Source organism: Austrofundulus limnaeus, unplaced genomic scaffold (assembly GCF_001266775.1).
Source record: "Austrofundulus limnaeus strain Quisiro unplaced genomic scaffold, Austrofundulus_limnaeus-1.0 Scaffold9, whole genome shotgun sequence".
Classification (NCBI taxonomy): Eukaryota; Metazoa; Chordata; class Actinopteri; order Cyprinodontiformes; family Rivulidae; genus Austrofundulus; species Austrofundulus limnaeus.
Genome location: NW_013952411.1, coordinates 2961953 through 2985003, shown reverse-complemented (window position 1 = coordinate 2985003; position 23051 = coordinate 2961953). Strand labels below are relative to the sequence as shown.

At 37.8% G+C, this 23051-nt stretch overlaps 1 protein-coding gene across 1 annotated transcript in view; it reads right to left on the bottom strand.

Annotated features, from left to right (window-relative positions):
• Window positions 1-4831: 4831 nt before the first annotated feature.
• LOC106512958 (mothers against decapentaplegic homolog 3) overlaps window positions 4832-23051 on the bottom strand; it is a 28839-nt gene continuing 10619 nt past the window's right edge. The window contains exons 2-8 of the mRNA XM_014001528.1: window positions 16532-16725; window positions 16121-16255; window positions 14557-14682; window positions 13505-13717; window positions 13260-13397; window positions 11413-11557; window positions 4832-7272 (exon numbers count right to left, since the gene is read on the bottom strand). Of these exons, the coding sequence (XP_013856982.1) occupies window positions 7149-7272; window positions 11413-11557; window positions 13260-13397; window positions 13505-13717; window positions 14557-14682; window positions 16121-16255; window positions 16532-16725 (1075 nt within the window). The 3' untranslated portion in view covers window positions 4832-7148. The remainder of the gene's footprint in view (window positions 7273-11412; window positions 11558-13259; window positions 13398-13504; window positions 13718-14556; window positions 14683-16120; window positions 16256-16531; window positions 16726-23051) is intronic.

The following is a 23051-nucleotide window of genomic DNA, read 5'->3' as shown; positions in this document are numbered from 1 at the left end:
CTCCAGCTCTGTGTGTGAAAAGGGGAGGGGGGAGCGGGCTGCTCCTCCAGCTCTGTGTGTGAAAAGGGGAGGGGGGAGCGGGCTGCTCCTCCAGCTCTGTGTGTGAAAAGGGGAGGGGGGAGCGGGCTGTTTGCTGCTGCAGCTCTGTGGGAGCGTCAGTGAACTAACAGAAGTTCATCATCAGTTTTGATCTGAGGTTTTTTTCGTCCTATCATCCCCGTACTAACTGCGCCCAGCGGACCGGCCCATTAATGGTCCGGCCCAGCGGGATTCGTCCCGATTGTCCCGATTACCCACTCCACCCTTGCTTGAAACTTTCAAAAAGCAGCTGAAGACACGTTTGTTCAGATTGGCTTTTAATTAATTAGTCATTAGTTTAATCTTTTATTTATTTTTAACATGTGCAACGTTTTTATCACATGTATGTCTGTTGTATATATCCTGTTTTATCTCTTGTGTTTTTATGTTTTCTTGTAAAGCACTTTGTGGTTTCTGACCTGTGAAACGGGCTATATAAATAAAGTTTACTTACATATAAATAAAGTTTACTTACTATATAAATAAAGTTTACTTTATTTTTCAGGTTAAATAATCAACATGCATTATTGGAGATGTAGTTTATGGTTAATGCTGGCTTTAAAGCACCATATGCTTATTTTAAGACATTATGTTTGAAGCTCTCTCAGGCCACATAAGATGCAGTGGCAGGCCACATTTGGCCCTCGGGCCTTGAGTTTGACACGTGCATTTTAAATGAACTCTCAGTTGGAGCAGACAGGCAGTTTTTTTGAGAGTTTGTTCCACATAGAGCACAAAAGCTGAATGCAGCTTCTGCATGTTTGGGGACAGAAAGCAGATCTGATCCAGATGACCTCCGAGGTATTGATGGTTTATAACGCAGGAGAGCAGAGATGTATAAAGGACCTAGGCCTTTTAGAGCTTGGATACATACAGCATTTTGAGCAGAGTGCAGGTACAAAGAACTGTTCTTTACTCCGGTATGTTTCACTAATCCCATGCTGACGATAAATGTTGCATCATAAGAATGTCAAATATGTCATGTTGAATGTTGTGTAACACACTCAGGAAAGAAAARACATGCTCACCCTCTCATAACAGGCTTCCTGTTCATTTCAGAATTCGGATTTTTATTACTTTTTTTAAAAGCGTCCTTATGGTTTGGGGCCCACCTTGTCTTTCAGGACTTTTACAATGTGAGAAGCCACCCAAAGCGCTGAGATCCAAACACCAGCTTCTTTTGTACAGAGTGAGTCAAAAGTCTCAGGACACACTTTTATTTAAAAAAAGGGGTGGGGGGGGGGGGGGTGACATGTTTGAATACACCAGCAAGTAATGAGTGTGGGAGGTTTATCTTTTAGTGTATGTTCAGAACATGGCTGCCATGTCATAAACCACCAAACTGGATCAAGGGCAAGTTTTTYCAAAGTTAGCCCCCCTCACCTATTACTCACTGGGGAATTAAGATATGTCATTTTCCCTTTTCTTTCTGAAACAAAAACATGTCCTTAGTCTTTTGACTCACCCTGTATGTTCCCAGATCCATGTTTAGGACCAGAGGAGACAGAATATTCAGTGTTGGTCCCTTAGCCTGTGGAATAGRCATACTCTGAGAAAAGTCAATTTTGTTTCTTAAAGGGCTTGTGGCATCGGAGTTTTGTAATCAACTTTAATGCATTTCTGGAAAGATAACATTGATAACGTGTTGCAAAACAAATTTCACGCCACTGAGATGAACGGTTGTTGAGATATTTGCGTGGGAAGAAACAGGAAGTGATGTCAAAGGGGAACGTCTGCATGTAAACAGAGCGTTGTAACAAAAGCTAACAACACAGACTGTCGAGAATAATCTGGTGTTTCTTTAGATTATTTTGAGTCGCTATCAAAGACAGACAAAGAAGAGTTAAAGTTCAAATAGTTTTGTTTCAATAAAAAAAGACCAGATAATTTGTTTTGTTAATGAGTTCTCCTTTGATGTCACTTCCTGTTTCACCTTGGCTGAGCCAAAGTCAAAAGAAAATATACCAGTTATGTGATAAAATGGGTAAAATCATGTGTACTATGCCAATTTTTTTTAAGTAGAAAAATGTTTTCTATGACTTTTTTTGTATTTGAAGGATAGGTGTGTCACAGGCACTTTAAAAGTAAAACATGTTACACTTCAGTTTCATTTCAGCTTATAGCACTTAGTCACAATGAACATCGTCTCACCGTACAAAACCATTCACAAACATTATTAAAGCCAATTAGTAAAAATTATCAATCTAAGGAAAATTGGATTGAATCTTCATCATACATCATTCCTTTACTCTGTATTAGAAGATGAACAATAAAAGTTTAAAAACAGCTGACATAATCTAACTTCAAACAACTACCAGGAAAATAGTCAAAGGTTTCATTGTAAGAACAGCTTTAAGCTCCAAGAGCTCAGAGACAGACCACAGACTTCAGCAAAGAAAAACATTAAAGTGCACAGCAACAAGACCTAAAGAAAAATAAAATAAAATAAAATGAGGAGATATTGTTGGAAGTTTAAAACAAAAGGAGAAAACTTGAGGAATCTCATGTTTCGGCTCAATTCTTTGGTTTAAAATACGCACATGCTGTTTCTGCGCATCTTCATGATTACTTTTATTTTATAAAGCCACAAATTATTTAAACCTTTGTTACAACTGGATCAAAAACACTTGCTAAGATCATTTCAAAATGAATAAGAACTAAACCTAACTGACTCTGTGATGAACATTTTACATACAATTTAATGAAACAAGAGAATAAATTGTTCAGAGAATGTAACCTAATGATTTTGATCAAAACGATTTAAGAACAGAGTCAAACACTTAAAAAAGTGAAAAAACAATTTATATGAAACAAATCTGTCTTGCCATTATTCTTTCAGCCAACAGATGGCAGTGTTGAGTTCTGCTGATTTGTGTTAGTTGAATTGAACTTAAACTAGACAATTACTTTTTATCTTGTAAATATGATTAGAACAACTTTTAATTACATTAATAATGTTAACTGTTCATTTGTTTAAATTTAAACCTGAGGAGTGACCCAGTTTTCACTTATTTTAAGTCGAATGTTGAGGAAAACCACTTTAAAGTGATCTGAATAAATATTTGATGCCTCTAAAAACAGGACTGGTCTCTGAGGAACCCGTTTATCTATTCTTGTTAAGACAGCTCTGGCTCTCACGTTTCCAGTCTCTGTCAATGATTCATGTTTGCTCTGAGTTTGACTCCTGGAACCTTGTGGTTAATTATTGAAGCTTCCCTGGAGAAGGAATCATGGAGCAGACTGTGGGTGAAGGCCGACTGCGTCTCTGCTCCAGCTTCAGCTGCTCCTGATACGAGCTCACGTTTCTCATACTTCTCATCAACTCCAGCACACAAAGCGTGACCGTAATGAGGTGTTTTCAGACGTCTTTACCTGAGGGGACTCACTGCAAAGCCTGACTTTGTGTGTGTGCGACAGCAGCTCTGTTTGTGGACTCACTTATCTTGTAACAAGAAACAATAGTGTCTGCTTAGGCCTGTAATTACTGTTTCTGTCCATTACCTGAGCCCAAACTGCCCACCACAGATGAAGATATACCTCAACATAAGAAAACGGACAGGATCTAAACCCAGAAAAGACAGTGTCTGGACAAAATGTGTCTGTTCCAGTCCTGGCCCACACATGGCACTGACACTTGGTCCAGATGTCTCAACTAATGGTGGTCCATATGTATTTTGTCAGAGGCGGTTCATGGGCCAACACCACATAAACCAAACCACAGACCTGCTACCTGTCTGCTATGTGGGACATGTGCTAAAACATGTTTTTACTTTTCTGCATTGATCATGTCTTTCTAAATGTGTTATCAGTCCATGTCATGGGTGCTACTATACCCCTATACCATCTTAGAGGCGGGGTTTTGATCTGTGTGCAGCAAACAGGCCTGGTTAGACAGGCCTCGTTTGGTTTCTAAAACAAAAGTTAGATTTTAGTTTTCTTCTTAGCCTTGATCTGTTTAAAATGACCTCYGGTCCTGAGAAGACGGTGGTGTTTTCGCTTGATGCTCCCATATGGCTTCTTTGCATGATGGAGCTTTAACCAGCGTTAATGGATAACACAGCAAATGGAGTTTAGATTCTTGAAATGTTTTCTTAATATGAACTGTAGGAGATGTGATAATCCAAGTCTGCACAAATCTATGTTGAGGAACATTATTCAGACGTTATTCCTGTTTCAGATGCTTTTTCTCAGACTGGTGAACCTCTGCTTTTACACAATGTCTCCTTTTTCAAATTGAAGTTGTACATCTAAAATTAATAAACAATATTAAACCAGTTTAGATTTCCTCAATAGGTCCTACTTTGAACTAGATACCACCTAGCAGTAGCATATATGACCCCTGCACATAAAACACCAATGCACCAGAACTCATAAGTCATCAGAACAGATTTATTGTTTTGGGTGGGGGTCCGTAAGTGGTGTGAGGACACTCATTGTGTGGGCCTGATTGACAGCCCTTCATCAGAGCTAAACAGCAAAAAAAAAAAAGCTCCTATGTCGAGTAGTTTTTGAGATCTACACAATTTTGTACATCCAGGCACCCACTTTTCAGGTGGAGCCCCCTCCTCAAATATGGGGTCTATCGTAAAACAGTTAACTGGTGCAGTGTAGATCAGACACATCTACATTCCTACTAAGTTCCTACTGTTTTTGTGCTACGGTTGACCAAAAATCTCTGGAAAAATAAGTAAACAGTTTGAAAACAATATGACCACTCCCCTTTACGTGCAGGGTTCATAATAAAGATCAACTATACTTAAAATCAGATTTAATTACTGCATTCATTTTCTTATTAACAGTCTTCTCCGCATCAGTTTCAGCACAAATTTTACATTTTATTTGTAAATCAACAATAAAAGACAAAAATACAAAGCATCACATCCACTTTATATAAGCAGGGGGGAAAAACAAATAAAAGGTTTAGGTTTATACAAGAAATCTAAAAAAAAAAACCAAACAATTCAGAGCAAGGGGAGCGTAAATCACAGCTAATGCTTTAAAAAGGATGAACAAGGAGAAACAAACATAAGCACTATAAGTTGCAGAAGAGTGTATTAAAAAAGAGATAAATTTACTTTTGAAATATTCCCTATAGGGTATAGTTACATTAACCGTGCAGTTTGAGATCCTAACAGAATCAGAACTGCTGCGTTCAAGGACACTAGAAGCTCTAAAGAGAGCCGGCTTGTTTCAGACTGGTAGATGCTACAGGTTCTGAAACAATTCCACACATACGTCTTCAGCTTAATAATCCAACTTTTCTTTATTTATATTTATTATTGGTAATATCTCACTATTCTGAGCTTTACCCTTGAGTCCCTATAATGTTACAGACGAGCTTCAATGGGCTGGCATTAACACGAAGAGGTCAACGTAAATAAACATGTTGTTCGTGCTCGCCTACTGAGCCTTTGTCTAGTGTTATAGAACCAGAAGGAAACGGATCCACTTCCACCTGAGTGGGTGGTTCCAAGGAAATGGGACCAACGCTATGACTGCTGTTCTATTTTAGGAAAAGCGTTTGCCAGCATTATGTCCATTTGATTTATTTGTTCTTTCATTTCCAAACCCTTCAACTTTAAAATGGTCACAATGAAAAACATATGTACTTTATGCACATAAACCTGAAAATAAACACAACCGATTCTAAGAGCTGGGGTTATATACACGTGTCTATTTATCTATATTATTCCCTTTGAGTAAAGCTGTGCTCCCAACAAAACCTGCCTTCATTTCAGACCTGCCGGCAGTGGCTTTCAGTTGAGTCACGCACTTAAAACTTGAAGAAGCAACCGCTTTAGCATCCAAAATAGTTGGTAACAAAATGGGCTTAGAAGTATTAATTCTTATCTACCAGTTGTTTATGTTTTTAATATTCCAGCTGTTGTTTTTAACCCCGTGTGAGAGGTCAGTATGGCTAAAATTAAGACCAAACTGCAGCAACAGAATGCTAACGAAGCAAAACACTTCCTGTTCCCCCACTTCAAACCGTTCACATCACAGATCATCTTCACATTAGTTCGTCGAGCTTCAACGTCCGAAGAAAACTAAAGCATCCGATTTGTTTTCAAGGCCTGTTTGAATTTTCTACAACATAAAATGGTGCAACAATCCTCTGAAGTTGTGGCAAAGCTTCCTGAAATTTATGCACATTATTTATTTTGCACAAGCACCTAAAGAACAACCGACTGAAGTGCTTTTTCAACATCACTGTGCTGTTTGATCAACTTTTAACACAAGTGCATCATCGTTGTGGTGATCTTCACCTTCACTGTCTCAAAGTACTTGTGTCAAGTTTTTTAAACACTTCTGCTGCTCTGTGCTCGCTCTGGAGCCTCTGAACGCAACATTTCAAACATACAATTCTAAATACTCAACCTGTCTGAACAGGAGAAACAAGTTTTAACCCAATTTTAACTTGTTTTTGTTTCGTCACTATTTCGAAGCTGAAAAATGCTGTGAAATGTAAATTTTTTTWGCCTCTTTTCAAGAAACACATGCTGCATAAAATGTCAGTGACCTTGCTCTGTTTGGAGTTTTTTTCTTTATAATTTTTAAAAAAAAATTTCAAGTGATAAACAAGTTTTCCTTATATAAACCACTTTCAGTCCATCTCACTGTTTTACATTTGTAAAAATCTTCATAACTTATCAAATGCCCAAATATAAACAGCACTGAAATGTATTTACCCCAAAATTTGGGATTAATTCATTAATTCCTTAAAATATAAACAAAAAAATTGGAAAAAATAAATTTAATTGAAAGAAAGAAAATGTTGACTTGAAAGATCCATTATCTATATTCTGTCTGGTCTTTTATTACCAATGATAAACGAAAAGAAGTTGGAAAAACATTCCTACTAACATGGTACGACATTAATGCACTTGTCCCCTTCTGCCACAAACAAAATGTGTATAAAAAGTGCTCCTGACAACAGGTGGGGGGGGGGGCGACGAGTAGCTGAATAAAAGGGCGGGGTCTCATCATCTTTCAGTTCGTGTGTCGTTGTTCTCGTCCAGTMTCTGACCAGGACACGAGGTGCGCGGGGAATGAGAGGACGAAGCGCGTCTCTAAGAGACGCTGGAGCACCGGATGTTTGGGGAGCCCATCTGAGTCAGCACCTTGTCCAGCCACTGCAGCGGGCCRTTCAGGTGCAGCTCGATCCAGCAGGGGGTGCTGGTCACCGTCTGTCGCCTGTGACAACAAAACAAATTAAACATAAAACRGGAAGCTTTTTCTTTTAAAAAGATGAGTTTTAGAAATACCACAGTTATTGTGACTTCTATAATGCTTTTTCCACATTATAGTACAGCTTAACTTAGTCCCAAGCTTTAGCTTTCTACTGCAGATACCCCCACTACAACAGGGGTGGGGTCAGCTGTTTATTACAGCAGTGCTGTAATAAAGTGACATGAAACACATGACTCCCRTAAACCACCTGTGTGCTAACCAGCTAATCAGTAATGTTTAAAGTCTTCGAGCTGTCATCTGTGAAAAAAAATGTTAATGAAAAGTAATAATTTTCTGATCAATTACATCAGTGGTTCCCAACCCTGGTCCTCAAGGATCCCTTTCCTTCATGTTTTACTTGTTTCCCTGCTATTCAGCAGGTCTTCAGAGGATTRTTAATCACTCTTTCATTCAAACCAGGTGTGTCAAATCAGGAGAATATCTAAACCACAGGTGTCGAATTCCGGTCCTCGAGGGCCGCTGTCCTGCATGTTTTCTTGTTTTCCTGCTGAAACACACCTGATTTGCATGAATGGGTGATTAACAGGCTTCTACAGAATTTGAGTCAATTGAAGCACTGAATCAGGTGTGTTGAAGCAAAGAAACAAGGAAAACATGCAGGATAGCGGCCCTTCAGGACCTGAGTTTGACACCCCTGAAAACATACAGGACAGGAGTCCTTGAAGACCAGGACCACTGCTTTAATACGTTATCTGGTTTATTATTTAYAAATAAATGGCAAAGACTCAATGGCTTCCAGAGGCGACGCAAAAAACATAAAACTAAGTTACTATTATATGTTGAAAATGTCTCATCAAGCTCAGAGAAGCTCTTGAGGTGTTGGTCAACATTTAAACTTTGTTCTCATATATAAAGTTCTGAAGATGAATGAAGCAACAACACTGGTTCCTTCTCCATGAACTTGATTCTCTTCAGTTCACTTCGACTCCACACCAGTTAGGTGTTTCTCCATTGACAGTTTATGGTTCCATAACCGAACCGAATCGATAAGAAAGCTGACAAAGCTGCTGATTGGCCATCAGAGTTGTCACTGGATGAGYCAAGGCGGGGCTTGCAACTCCTCARTGCATGTCATTTTCTGTCTCATAATAAGAAATAGCACAATGAAAAAAAACACAACCGTGACGTGTTTCCATGGTGGAGTGTTGCTGGAAAATGATATAAACTGAGCGTCGACTGGAGCTCCTGCCCCCTCACGATCCGGACTACGATAGCAGCTGCAGAGTGAGAGATAAACTCACAATGGAGACAGAACTACACTTGAGCAGAATCGAATTGAAGCGATTAGAGTAATACTTGTCAATGGAGAAGCTGCTTTAATGATCTGTCCAATTTGAAGCCTCAAAGATCATTAAAAAACACTCATGTGAAAAATACACAGTGATGCTGAGATCATAGTTTGCTCAAGCATAAAGCATTTTAAGCCTTTGGCAGCTTTTTAAAGGAATCTAACCCTCATGCAGAATGTTACCCCTAATTTCATGGGGAAACAGAATATTTTGAGGGACACACACTTGGGAGGTTGTAGGTGTAGGTTGCAGAGGAGCAACACGAGTTTCAWGTCACTGAAAAATGGTCCTGTCTAACAGCAGAAGCTGGATGTTAAATTAGCGAGATGGACAGCTCAGTCCGTCTGGTCCTATTGAGCACGAGAATATATTTCAGTTATACACAAGCATAAATTGATAGTTATTATCAAAGTACATTAGAAAAAAAAACTTCAAGGATGATATTTTGGGTAAAAGTTTTTGCATTATACAGGCTAAAACACTGATTTTTCTTATTGCCATCTGTAATTTTTAGCTTGTGCATGAATTTAAAGAAACTTTCAGAACGTATCCATTAGATTTACATCTACAAGTGAGTGTTTCAAGTAACATATAAGAAGTGCGATCAGAGAAAATAGATGACAGCCTTCAATAGGTTAAGAGACAGCTAAAACCAATCAGCTACAATACTGTGCAGTGTGTTACAGAAATAAAATAGAGTATGCATTATAAAAAGGTGGGTCAGGTTTCTATAAAGATTCAAATTTCACTGTCCCACAAGCACCAAAGCTGCCTCTGAACTCCACCATCTGCTTTGTTTTTGTTTTGCTTCATTAAGAACCACATTCGCCTTCTGAGAGATAAGACAACCGCTGAAACAGTCATCATTTCCTTTTCCTGTCACTTTGGTTTCACTCTGCTCTACTGTATTAGAGTTTAGTTTCATCTTTGTATCTCATACTTCATTCTTTATCAGTGAAGCTATTTGCCTTTTAGAAATTGATTTAAAAGAGTGTTCTTTCCTTTTCATCTTTATATTTCTGTTTTTAGTGGGATGTTGGTTTTTCTGTGAATAAAAAGACCTGATGAAGGGAATAAATGAGAAAAACAAGAATGGAAACAGGGAATGAGGCAGAGGTTGGAGGAAGGAAAGAGGCCTGGCTGATCACGTAATCCGACTCTGGTCTTTAAGTGTCTCCACATGTCAGCGTTTGGTCTGAACAGGAGTGGTGAACAGTCGCTCGCAGCACAAAGGTCTTTCCCTCTGGAAACCTTGTGGGTCAGGGCCAACGTACAGCCAATCCTTCTCTTTTTTTTTTTCCATCTCCTCCTTTTCTACTATCAGTGAGTCAAACTATGTGGAAAGCTCTGAGCCATGAAAGAGGGAAAGTCTGACATAGCTTTTTGACACAGCACATGTGTGTTTGTTTAAAAATAGTCTGGCGTGCCTGCTGGGGCCTGCTTCTATTGACCAGCGGTACGTGACGTCATGAAGCGGATTCACCAGAGCGTGAGCAGATGTGTCTGTGTGAGCGGAGGTGCTGGATTGTGAGATGTGATTCACAGTCTGTTTCTATTGTCTGCGTTTACATTCACAGTTGTTCTGTGAGGAGTTCAGCTTGCCTCATAGGGTTTTAAAGCGTTAAAAACACAAATGAAGTGGGAGACTAGTATTTATTTAAACTTGGACCAGGGGGACCAGATTCTAACCAACCATCTGTGGGACAAAAAAAGTATGTTTGTTTAGGTTTATTTATCAAGGCTGAAAGGTAGTTTCAAAATGTAATAATATCCAATTTAAACTTAATATTAAAACAAGTTCATTAGACCATAAATGGTACACATTACTTTTATATTTTAAAATTCATTTAGTTTTCTTGAAGGCAACATTTTTTGCTTACACCAATAGTCTGGTTCCAGTTTTTAGGGCTGCACGATATTGGGAAAATGTGCAATAACAGTGATTAATACTGCACTGACAATACGACTTGCGATAAATAAACAAATACATAAGTGTGTAGTGTTGATATCTTTCTGTTCTGGGTTCAGAGCAAAAAAAAAAATCAAAATAAACATTTCTATTGCAGCATGAATTTTTAAAATGTATGAAGATATCCATCCAATTGACCAAACACATGAAGGTCTCCATTTGATTGGTGAAATACTTCAAGCTTCCATCTGAGAGACAAAACTCATAAAWGCTAATTTTGAGCCAAMCATTTATTGCAGTTTATGCAGTTGTTGTGATATGCCTATTGCACAGGACGTTATTGCGATGACGATAAATTTTGCAGCCCTAATCTGGAACTTTCAACAGGATTACATCAGTTGTAGTTATAACTTTCATCCATCCATCCATTATCCATACCTATTTGTTCCATTTCTAGGGTCACTGGTACCCATATCCAGCAGTCACAGTGTGAGGGGCAGGGTACACCCTGGACAGGTCRCAAATCCATCACAGGGCCCGGTTATAACTAAACTTTATTTTTAACTAAAATCCACACAATTTAAGTTGTGTTTGTTTTTTGCTGGGTCAACAACATAATTTGCTAAGGGTCCAGAACTTTCCTCAGCATACTCCCCAAGGACCAGTCTTTTATTTTATACATAGATAAATAAATAAATGCTTCTATAATAGGATGCTTTTTTACATTCAGTTACTGGATAGAAACCAAGCATTTAAATAAGGTTTGTTTTGCTGCCTTAAATCATCAACATCAAAATGCGAGTTATCAAACTGAATTTGTGGAATGAGGAACAAATCCTAAACATCTTGTGCAGTTCCACACAAAGATCTGTAACTTCAGTTTACCTGTATTCAGCTCCCCAGCCCTTGACGAAGCTCATGCGGATGGTGCACATCCTGGTAAGCTGATAGACGGCCTCGAAGCCCTGGTTGACTGACTGAGCCAGCAGGGCAGCAAACTCCTGGTTGTTGAAAATCTTCAGGTTGCATCCTAGAGGGAAGAACAGACACAGATTGTGACACCAGAGAAGCAAGACAACAACTGCTGTTTTTTTTAAGTTCATTTTGTCATTCTAACATATATATTAGCACCTCAAGTTTCTCTTTAAATTCACTTGTTTTATTTCTTGTTTTGTTAATATGACATTTTTTTAACTGTGAAGTACAGTGAGAATACTTGACCTAATAAAATAACAGATTTGTAGATGTAAGAAGAGCCGTTACATTTGTGTGTAGAAGAGGCTACAGACTCAGCAAATAGTTCTGGAAAATGTGTTGAGGAATTTGCATGAAAAAAAAAACAATCAACACATAAACCAGAGAAAACATCTGTGGACTGATGGTGATGAAAGTGATGAGATGTGGCCTCCTTCTCTCATGGTTGTGATGGTACATTTACAGCACATCTGCTCTAAATCATCTAGTTTAAACACATAAACATGTCAAATCACTGTTTGGCTAGCAAGTTCCTCCCATGTTTATTTTGCTGCATTGAAAGTGCTTTCGCTGAACTTTCACTAAGTGTGTGTGTGTTTTTTTTTTTGCATAAAACCTAAATAAGATATTGTACTTTGTCTTCAGATGCATTTTCCAACAATTTCACACAGCTTATTCAGCATTGCCYTTTGTTGTTGTTTTGACCTCATTGCTTCTTTTCAGATGTTAGAATGGTTTCATACATTTTATTTATAAAACATCAACTCACACACAGAGGAAAAGGAGCCAGACTGGCTTCAAGGCTTACAGACAAGAGCTGTGCCTCCTCTAATCAACAGAACAACCTGATGGGGTTGGGCAATTTTGGTACAAAAAATTATCAGGATTAATTCTTGTATAATGATAGTAGATGACAACTGCACATGCATGTTTTCGCCTCTAGGGCAGAGTTAGTTTTAGCTTAGCATTAGCTCTGTGCTAGAATTAGCCTTAGTTCTGCACCGCAATGATTTACAGTCATGACCAAGTGCCAAATATTAGCCGTGACAGTTTTTCTGAAGCTTTATTACACCAGGGGTGCCCAAACTTTTTCCCTGAGAGGGCCAAAATAAAAATCTATCAGAGGGCTGTGGGCTAAATACAATAAAATAATACATGAAATGCAAATACTTTTTAAGTGAAGTTCTTTGATTTTTGTGATTAAGACAGCTGCCAGTGCAGTGGTCTATGTTTTGTTAGCTTTATCTTGTTTGTTGTTTTTTTGCTCCATGCACTTGAAAAAAGTTTGACATATAGTTGGGCAGCAAAGGTTCATGGGATATTTCATTAATTGATAAAATATAAGTATGTGTGCAAATCTGTGCTTAAATCTAATCTAATAACAGGTGAGTAATCAGGGTAATTGCTGGTGGGCCAAATCAAATGGCTTGGCAGGCCAATTTTGGTTCAAGGGCCCCATTTTGGGCACCTCTGTATTACACACAATACGATTTAGCCTAACCCTAGCTGGTAGCTGAAAATATGRAGGGTTACCTTAGCATTAGCTCCGTGTTAGAATCAGTGATAGCTCTGCACCTCATTGACTTTTACAGTATGAGTCACTAATTGCAGAAATTTTAAAGTGCCAAATATTAATTATGAGCTTTTTTTGACAGTCAGTTGCACATGTTCCCAACCCTGCTACCCATCTCCACTCTTGTCTTCCAAACTCATCACACCTAATGTTTTCCTGCTGACTGTGTACTTTGGACACACACCTGGAGGGATCTTGCAGACTGTGGCAGGGTGCCAACCATAACGCTGATTACAGTTGGGGCTCTGGACAAAGATAGCACTGTCACTGAGACACTCTGCAAACACCTCTCCTCCGATGTAGTACAGCCGCACGCCACGCCCTTAGAAAGAAACGGAGACAGAGCATTAGAGGTCATTAACAGCTGCAGTAATTATGGGTTGCATTTGACTGACACCAGGCTGATTTGACAGAAGTGCTGAGCCCCACCGATGTGCCTGCGTGTTAACTCCACAGCTGCGTTGCGGTTGACGTTGGACAACAAGCCAAGGCAGAAACGCTCGGAGTTGGAGGGGTCTGTGAAGCCATCCACTGTCAGTGAAGGCTGCGAGGCGTGGAAGGTCTCTCCTACTCGCTGGTTCAGCTCGTAGTATGAAATAGAGCACCAGAAGGCCGGCTCACAATATGTGACTGGCTGGAGGTCTGAGACAGAGAAMGATACGACTGATTTGATTAAAACAAAAACAAAGAGACCAGGAGTTTCATACTGTGTTGTGTACAATGTCTGTGAATAGACTGAATTGTACAGGTCTGTCTGGCTTGTAAGAGAGTAGCCAGACACTGCAGTAAGTGCTGTGGGAATATTAAGTTAATTCACATTAAATAAACAAACAAATGATGGAATAAATCAGGCAGACAACAAAACAAGTGAGAGAGAAAACAGAAATGAGAAAAAAATGATAATAAACAGGAGACAAAACATGAAATATGGGGTGAAAAAGGTGAATAGTGAAAGTTTGGTTCAAAACACATTAAACATTTTTTCCCCAAAGTTTTCACCAGAGAAAGTAAGTAAATTTAATTTCCACTCATGGAAAACTAGACCCAAAAAGGTCAAATTAGACCTATTAGTTCTGGTAATTTGCTCTTTTCTCCTCAACCAGGAACACGCTCTAACAACTTCATCTTTTACTCTTTAAAGTTCAGACAAGAACGAGACGCTGCTGCCAAGTAAAACTGGTGTCATTTTCTTATTTAAGCTAACAGCATTCCAGCTCATGTCCCCTCGGGGTTTTCTCATCCTGAGAGAACAAACGTAGGATATTTTTATTGATGTTAGTGTGAACTGCACAGTGTCTTGGCCCAACAGCTCACACTGTGGGTGTGAAGGACAAAAGCTTCTTTCATCACCTCGTTTCCTCTTGTAAAAACCGTAGTTAAACCAAACAGAGAATTCCCACTGGGAGCATACACCAGAGAAACATTTTGTCTGCAAGTGAAGATGAGCAGAAGGAAAATCCACAGAGACGARCAGTTCTTACCCAGGTTACTGTGCGTGGGTGAAACAGGGTTTGGTGAAAGGTTTGGGGAGCTTGTGTCCATACTGTGGGTCATCTGGTGATCGTTAGTCTCTCCATCCTCACTGAGGTAACCTGGTGGTGGCGTTTCTGAGAAGACAATRACACACAAAGACAACAACTTAAGAYACAGCTGCTCAACAGAACTGCTGCAAATCCCTGGTTTATACAGATAATGACAATATATTTATAATTTCCTAACCTACCCAAACCTAAAGATTCTGAGTGCCATCCAAGACCAAACCAAGAGGTAAAGTTCGTATTTAACTGGGCTGAATGTTGGTGACACAACAGGCTAATTTTTCATTGCAGTCTCATTGAATTGTGTTTGCGACCAGCGAACTGTGCAGCCCTCTTTTTGTAGATAAAATTTTAAAATCACAACCCAAGTTTGTGCACACAGCTTCCTAAACTCTATTCTAGGCCTTAGCCCGTTTTGTGCCCACTTTGACAACTGCCCCAACATTTAGCACAAAAAGTAATTTAATTTGTGTTTGGTAGATTATTTCTTTGTTGTAACAATGCTTCTTGATTATAAATCTTATATCATGTACCTGATTGGCAGCTCCTGGGGGGACCAGAAGCTCAAAACAAGTGTCAACATCAACAGTAAATTAACCTTTTTAGCAGAGAAGATTTGGCAGATTTTTCATGTGGACAACCCACATACTCCGCTCTGATGCTCATCCCACAGATGCATGTTCCTTACAAATGTGGCACCGTTTAAAAGTGAATTCAACAGGCTTTCCAACAGCATAAGATTCATTGCATTTTTTTTTAAATTGTAGAAATAAATATCATGATTGAAATGTTTTTTATACCTGAACATATATCACTTTGGATGTTTTCTGTACAAAGTGAGTGTGCAGGTTTCAAAGTGGAAAACCAAAAACTAAATTGAGAAGGGATCAAGATGGCTTTAAGGTGCCTGCAACAACCCCACAGCTATTTTGAGGGAAAATTTGTCACACAAATTATTTGAACTGCGAGCCTCTGCAAATAACTTAACCATTATGAACATTTTTTGAGACATTTTGGAGACTCGTCACGAGCCGTTTGCCAACAAGTCACCAACAATCACAGCCCAGTGAGATATTACATTAAGGGCAGAAGAAGAAATTGGATTAAAAAAAAATATTCAGAATTTTAGGAATAGTCAGCATTAAATTAGTAAAAGACAGATATACTGTAAATACATAAGAATTCCACTGAAAATAATTAAAAATCCCAAATAAATACAACTGTTTGTTCACAACATTTCATTTTCACCTTCTTCCAGCCTCTCCTTGTCTTCTCTCAGTGTATTACCCTCTAATTTGTGAATGTGAGACCTACCCCCACCACTACAAAGCCCTTTATTTAGAGAATATCTGTAAGCATTCACTTATTCACTCAAACTTAAAARGAAAAACTCCTCACTGTGGCCTTTTGTCTCAGGTGTCGAATCTCAAACAGCATTTTGCCAACATGTTTCAACACACCATGACCTGACCCTCACTGTGAGTCATCTATGGAAGAGTACTGGTACCTGGTATGTAGTTGCTCTGAGGCTCGATGCCAGCAGGGAAATTGGTGTTTTCAGGGATTGAATGGCTGTAGTCGTCCAGGGGTGGGAACTCACTGGGGATTTCTGTGTGTCTGGGCACCAGTACTGGTGGGAGGACTAAGACATGGACAAAAAAGTCAGAAACACAGTCAGACAACAAGCAATTCCTCAGAATATTGCAACAGTGACTGATTTCTTATCTTAACCTTCACGACAAAAACAAACTGACATGAAGTGGATTGTAAACAGACTATGATTATGAAGATAAGGCTTTACCAGAAGTTGACGAAAAAATTAACTTTTACAAAATTCTTGAACATCCTCCCTGAAATTCTTGGATTTGTCTTCTTTTATTTTTTAAATTAACAACTTCATTGATCCAAGCTGCCGTACCTGGCGTCTCCACCCTTTGGTAGTGGTATGGGTTGACGCACACTTCATCTTTCTTTGTATGGAAGGCGTACTCGCACAGCTCCACCGCACGCAGCTCGTGGTGAGACTGCAGGTCAGGCCAGCGCCACAGCCGGCAGTAGATAACATGGGGAAGACCTTTCCTATGGGACACCTGCAGCCGGCCGTCCAAAGATCTGCAGAGAGACAACAAAGACATCTATGAATAATGTGTAACCTTTTGACTAAACAAGTTCTCAATTTTTAAGCAAGAAGAGACAAAGATGCTTTCTTCACTTGTGATTTTTTTTCTTTACATTTTGCATATTACAATTAAATTTTTTTGTCCCTAGCTTCATACTTTTCATATTTTTAATTTTGTCTCCATATCCACATGCTTTCTGATACTTCATTTGGCTGGTTTCTAAAAGTTGCTGGTGTACTCTAAAATATTTTAAGACCATCTATTATTTTCTAAAATTAAAATGAATGAAGGTCAATAAACCAAAGCTGGGGAAGCTTCATTAAGTACTTTTATTTCAAATACCTTGCTAGGATGTAAAAGTGTTCCACAAATAACAACAAAAACAAAAAAAACAAAAACAAAAAACAAGATTTATCACACTAAAATTCACCATGACAGATGTTTATTCTCCATAAACTCTGGAGTTAGTGTTGGTTTCTGAAATGACTTCCTGTTGATGAAAGCACCAGCTTTGAGAATGCTTTTAATGATGTAATGTATATAAATAAAAAAACTGCAAATGAGATTACTGCATGTGCAACAGGAATTTCATTGTCTACTGTAACATCTGGGATACAATGCTCTTGCCAGGGGGATTTAGTTTGGTGGTCRTTTGACATAGCACGTTGACATAATGGGGTTGTAGACACTTGGAGCACAATGACCCATGGCAGAAAGAAAAATAAAATTCATGTTAGGCTCATGTTATGCAAGAGTCAACAACTGCATATGTCCCTGAGCCTCTGTCTCAACCACCCAGTGTTGCACACAAACACAGAGTAAGGGTCAAAGGCTTTTATAAGGACAAATGTCATTTTGAAATCAAAACAAAAACATTTATCATGTAACTGCTGAGAACTCAGTTGCACCACTTCTGGGTCATCCATGGTGTTTTATTGTTCATGATAAAAGCCTTAAATCACACTCTACTTTCCACATCATCTAGCAGCATCCTAGCAGGGAGGTGGAGTTTTCAATTTGTGTGTACTTTATGGACATGTACAATAATAAAACCAAAAATCAAATAAGATTAAAGAAACATCTACAGCCTTAATCGAAGAACTGATGATAAATTTATATTGCTATAAATATTAAGATAATCAAATCTTGCAGAAACACGTTCAAAGTAATCCAGAGAAACTGCTTTCAGCAACCATTAAATACCAAAAAAATGAGAGCCAGGTCTAAGTTTTATTTTATGTTAGTAAAATTTTCAGAATTTTCCAAGAAAACAAAAACTGAAGTCTTTCTTTAGCCATGAAAAGTTAGTTAATTACAAACAAAACTGCATGGTTTTTAAAGTAAGTTATATCCAGATGGAAACAAATTGTGTTGTTTGTTTTATTCAAAGTATGCTGCTGCTCTGCTTTTCTGTTTAACACGTTTTAAGCATTTTTTTATATTTAATAAAAAGTTTAAAGTAATTATTTAAATTTTTTTATGTATTTCTTATTTTATTTTTTTGTTTGTTTGTTTATTGTTTCTGTAAGTCCACACATGACTCATTTCCTGTTTTCAATTTGACTTTTCCTGTTTGGTATATTTTGTAATGATAAATACAGACAATTTCCTTCCACCGGATTTCATAACTTTGAAATTTTTAGGACTGATTGCAACATCAGTTTAGCCCGTTTTATTCTGCAAGTTCCCACATAACACCCCACATGGTCTGTTATACCTCTACAGCTAATAAATGCAACTTACAGTTTGAGTAATCCTGCATTCACCTAATTTAGCTTAATAACTCTCAGTGGCATCAAATGTACAGTCTGAGTATTTCTTCTAACTATAGAAAGTACAAAAACACAACATTTGTGAATTACTCCCTCACTCTAGTCAAACAACTAAAACGCAGGTGCRGCTATTAAAAATCAAAACCAGAAGTAAGGAGTAGGCAGGAGCCACAGAAATAAACCAGCATAACTAAACTACAGGTGTTTATACAAAATAAAAGATGGTGGAGCCAGTTTGCACAACATAAAGGTTGTATAATGTTATAATTTTTAAGACATTAAAATAATTGTAATAAGAATACTAATACATATAAAAGGTTGAATTATTAATCTAAAAAAGTATCAAAGTTCATCTTTTCATACTGTTTTATATCTTCAGAAACTGAAGCTTTAAAGTCAGACTGCTCAGATGTGTCAAACTGAACACTTTAATGACTCAGAGGTAAACAACTAATAAACAAAAACAATCAGACTGACTTCTTAAATTTCTTGCTCTTAAGCTAGAATCATTACAAAACCTCTTCTCTTCTCTCAAATAAGAGCATTTTATTTTAATCAAAAGTTACTCCCTGTTATTATTCACTTTATTTGATACAAGTGTTCTTTTTATTGCTGCCATTTGGCTTTGGAAATAAAAATATATGTTTTCATGTAAAAAAAAAACATCCCTAAAGGTACAATTTTCTGAAAACTTTCCACTTTATGACATAAAGTACTTTTTAAAGTCCACTTTAGGTCTGATCAGGTGAACAGGATTGAACAAGATTAAATGGATTTAAAAATATCTAACAGAGAAAGTCATTGAGGTAAACCTCTGAACAAAGACAGGACCAAGGAACAAAATAATAACTTACATATCGTATGTAAAATGATCATCCAGGTTGTATTTCTGTTAAATGCTAAGTTGCAGTATTTTCTGTACAGATTTCCTTCAGGGGCTCTTTACAAACATTTGCAAACTCTAAAATAACTAAACTACATCTGTTTAAATCCAGTTATTGCAGAAACCCTAACCCTGCAAGTATTTATACTGCAGTACTGCCAAGCCAAGTCAGTTTATTATTGCTTGCCATCATTAAAGGCATACGATCACATAACTGACCCAGTGTGTGTTCATGTGTGGATGTGTTCGCTTGTCTAGCTGTCTAGGAAACTATTTTTTCCTCAAACATTTTTTATAAAACTCACACAAAGCAAAGCAATCAGCAGTATACCTTTTCAACCAACAGACATGAAAAACACTTGATAATAAATGCTATTCTCAGTTAATTAATGCATCTTGGATTTTCTTCTGACTGGAAGACTAATCACTGATGTTACTGTCATGGTAGAGTCCCAAAACGATAGTATCAAACTGATATAGATTTTTTGCCACAAGGAAAACTGTGTCACTGTTATTATGTTTCATGACCCGAGGCTGATGTTAGGAAATGCAATCTATGCAAGCACAAATACACAGAGATCTATGAAAACAAAAGTAACAAAAAATTACTAAACTCCAGCTGTATTATGTTTGGCATTGATTTGTGCAAACTAAAAGGAAAAACATTCTCATATAAAAGGTTGATATAAATGTGTTACTGGCTAAAATATTGACCAGACTCCAGACAGAGCAGATTGAGCTTCACTAAGCAGGGAGTGGGGGGTGGGGTGGGTGGAGGAGACACTGAGCCATGCTCAGTTATACCCAGAGACATTTATATTGTGTGTGTATTCAGACACTCAACAAACGCACACATAAACATACTCTCCCTTTATTGGACCTCTTGAGGTTGATGTTTTACAACTTTCAGCAAAGTCTTACCTAAAAGTTACATTTTAATTACACAAAGATGCCAAAGACCAAAGTGTGAAATTCAGTCTCTTTCATACCACTATTTTTGTTCAACTGTCCTCTAGTGTTGCAAGGGACACGGCTCAACAGCTTACAACTTCAGCTTAGAAAGCAATATGAATATTTTAAGTTTCAAAAGCTCAAACATCAGAACTACTGATTCTGTCCCATCAAAGCCAGAAGGTTAAAAGACGACTGATGGGCTATGGACAACAAAAGACGGGTGGTCCTGGACAGCAAGACTGAACAGCTCAGAGCAGATCAGTGTCTGTGATAGAGCCCCACAACCCCCCCTCTTCTGTCCTCCGTCTGTCCCACCATCCTCAGCCTCCAATCCTGAGTAAAGGATGAGGGGGGTGGAAGCCTGAAATGATCTTTGTGCTTTTCAGAGTGCCTTTGGACTGTCAGTAGAGCTATGACCATTAGGGCTGCAAATTAGTGGCTTTTTGACAAAGGCCTGCTGCCCTTCAATGACATTAAGAAAGAGACAAATCATTTAATAAWTGTGAAAACAGACTGCAACAACAGACTGGGTTTAACACATGGCCATGGAGTTCTAATGATTTCAGGAGTTATTCTGACATTTGTTTCACGTTCCTTTTATCTGAAAGTAGTTTTTGTTTTTGTTTGCTGCTTCTCCAAACAGTTCAACTGAGGCGTGTTGAAGTAGATACTTGTGAAACAATTAATTAGTTTGTCCTTATAGTTCTTACATCACGAATATTATTTCTTTTAGTTAGTTTTTAAATTGTGATCCTTGAGTTAAGAGAGAATTACTGTGTGTGGTCTGAGAAAATAAAGTATCCAAAAGATTACTTTAGAACATGGGGAAATAACCGGGAAGAGAAATCAACAGGAGTCTTGAACCACAACACCACCATGCACTTTTAAATTCTTTACATTATTTACAGGAATATTACCTGTAACATCACCATTACTTCAACCTCACCTTCCAATGATGTTCTTGACTCTATGTTACTTAACCTGTTAGCTGCAAAAAAATGGCATAAAATGCCTGAAGACACCCACAATAAATTAGATGCTGTTCTTGAACCCTTAAGAGTTGATGCAAAAGCTTGCTATTCAGTGAAGGTAACACTCTGAACACTCAGCATTAAAAATTAGTTTAACTGTAACTAATAGTTATTGAAATCTGAACACACATAAAAGTTTTTATTTTTCCTTTTCTCACCTGAATTTAACAAAAAAGGTTTTAGTTGTATGTAGAGCAGGGATAGTCAATGCTGGTCCTCGAGGTCCGCAGCCCTGCATGTTTGACTTTTTTCCCTTCTCTAACACACCTGATTCAGTCAGTGAATTGCCTCTTCCAAGTTCTGCAGGATCCTGAAAATCATCTATTCATTCAAATCAGGTGTGTTGGAGCAGAGGAACAAGTAAAACGTGCGAGCTGGGGACCTCAAGGACCAGAAATGACTATCCCTGATATAGAGGTTTGAACTGGAAATGTAAACGAGTCTACAAAATTTCAAATCTTACCTATTACAAGTTAAAATTTAATAAAATAGATTTTTTTTGTTCTGAATAGGGGTTCAAATCGCCAAATTTATTACTAATCAATATTATACTGATTTGTTTGAATGACGATATGATTTCCTAATATCATAAAGTCTGTCACAATACAATATCGATTCAATTCAATTCACAAGTCTGCAATCGATGCAATATGATATGTCCATCTAACAAAACATATGATATCAATCCACATCGGTTATGTAAACATAATGACAATATAGTTTAATAACTATAACGATATGGATCAAAGTATTGGTACAGCCTTAGTTTTGAGCATGTTTTTCTCTTTATCCAAGTGTGTTCAGGCACAAAAATAGTTTAACTTCAGCATGCTAAAAAGTTGGTATAAGTTTCCAGTTGGCTGACATTTTCAAGCAGTTTTACTGTTAAATACAGAATGAATCAATAGCACAAGATTTTTTTCTCCAATAGTAGAGACAAGTCTCTACATATGTGGGGGTATACTTGATAAAACTGTGCCTAAAATTTAAATTACACCTTCAAAACAGTGAGAGAAATTTATACAATTTCAAAAATTGAATAGGAATATTTCATGAGTTTTGACAGATTTCAACAAAAAATACAGCCAAAGATGATTTGTGTTCTGTAACTATGCCCTGTTAGACATGCTCAGATCAGTAAGCTGCAAGACTTATTTTTCCATCAGATGTTTTGCTTAACTTCTGGCTGCTTTACCAAAAGGTTAACAAGCTCAAACTGAGGGTWTTATTGTTCTATGGCAAAACTTCACCTAAAACAGGTGTTGCTTAACTTTACTTTTTTGTTTACTAAACATGAAATCTGTACTTTTACAACCGGAAGTAGAGGAAAGTCATTTCTGCCTTTTGAATGCAATGTTTTCCCCTTTCAAAAACACCAAGTTTTTATTTAATATCGACACATTTATGGTGTTACTGGTTTGAGGAATTATTTGCATGAAGTAATTACAAAACCTGGTATCACATCCTGTTACATAAAACCTGTAAAAAAGGAGGATGTACTTCCTTTACATTTCAGCATGACCACAACTGTCCTCAGTTTTATACTGAACCCTATATGTTATTGTTTGTTTTTGTTTTTATTTCCACCTTTTTTAATTATAGCCCAGCAACAACTGGGGGGAAAACTAGAAAGATGCACACAAGTACTGGATTCTGAGTGTTTTCCAGCAGCAGTGAG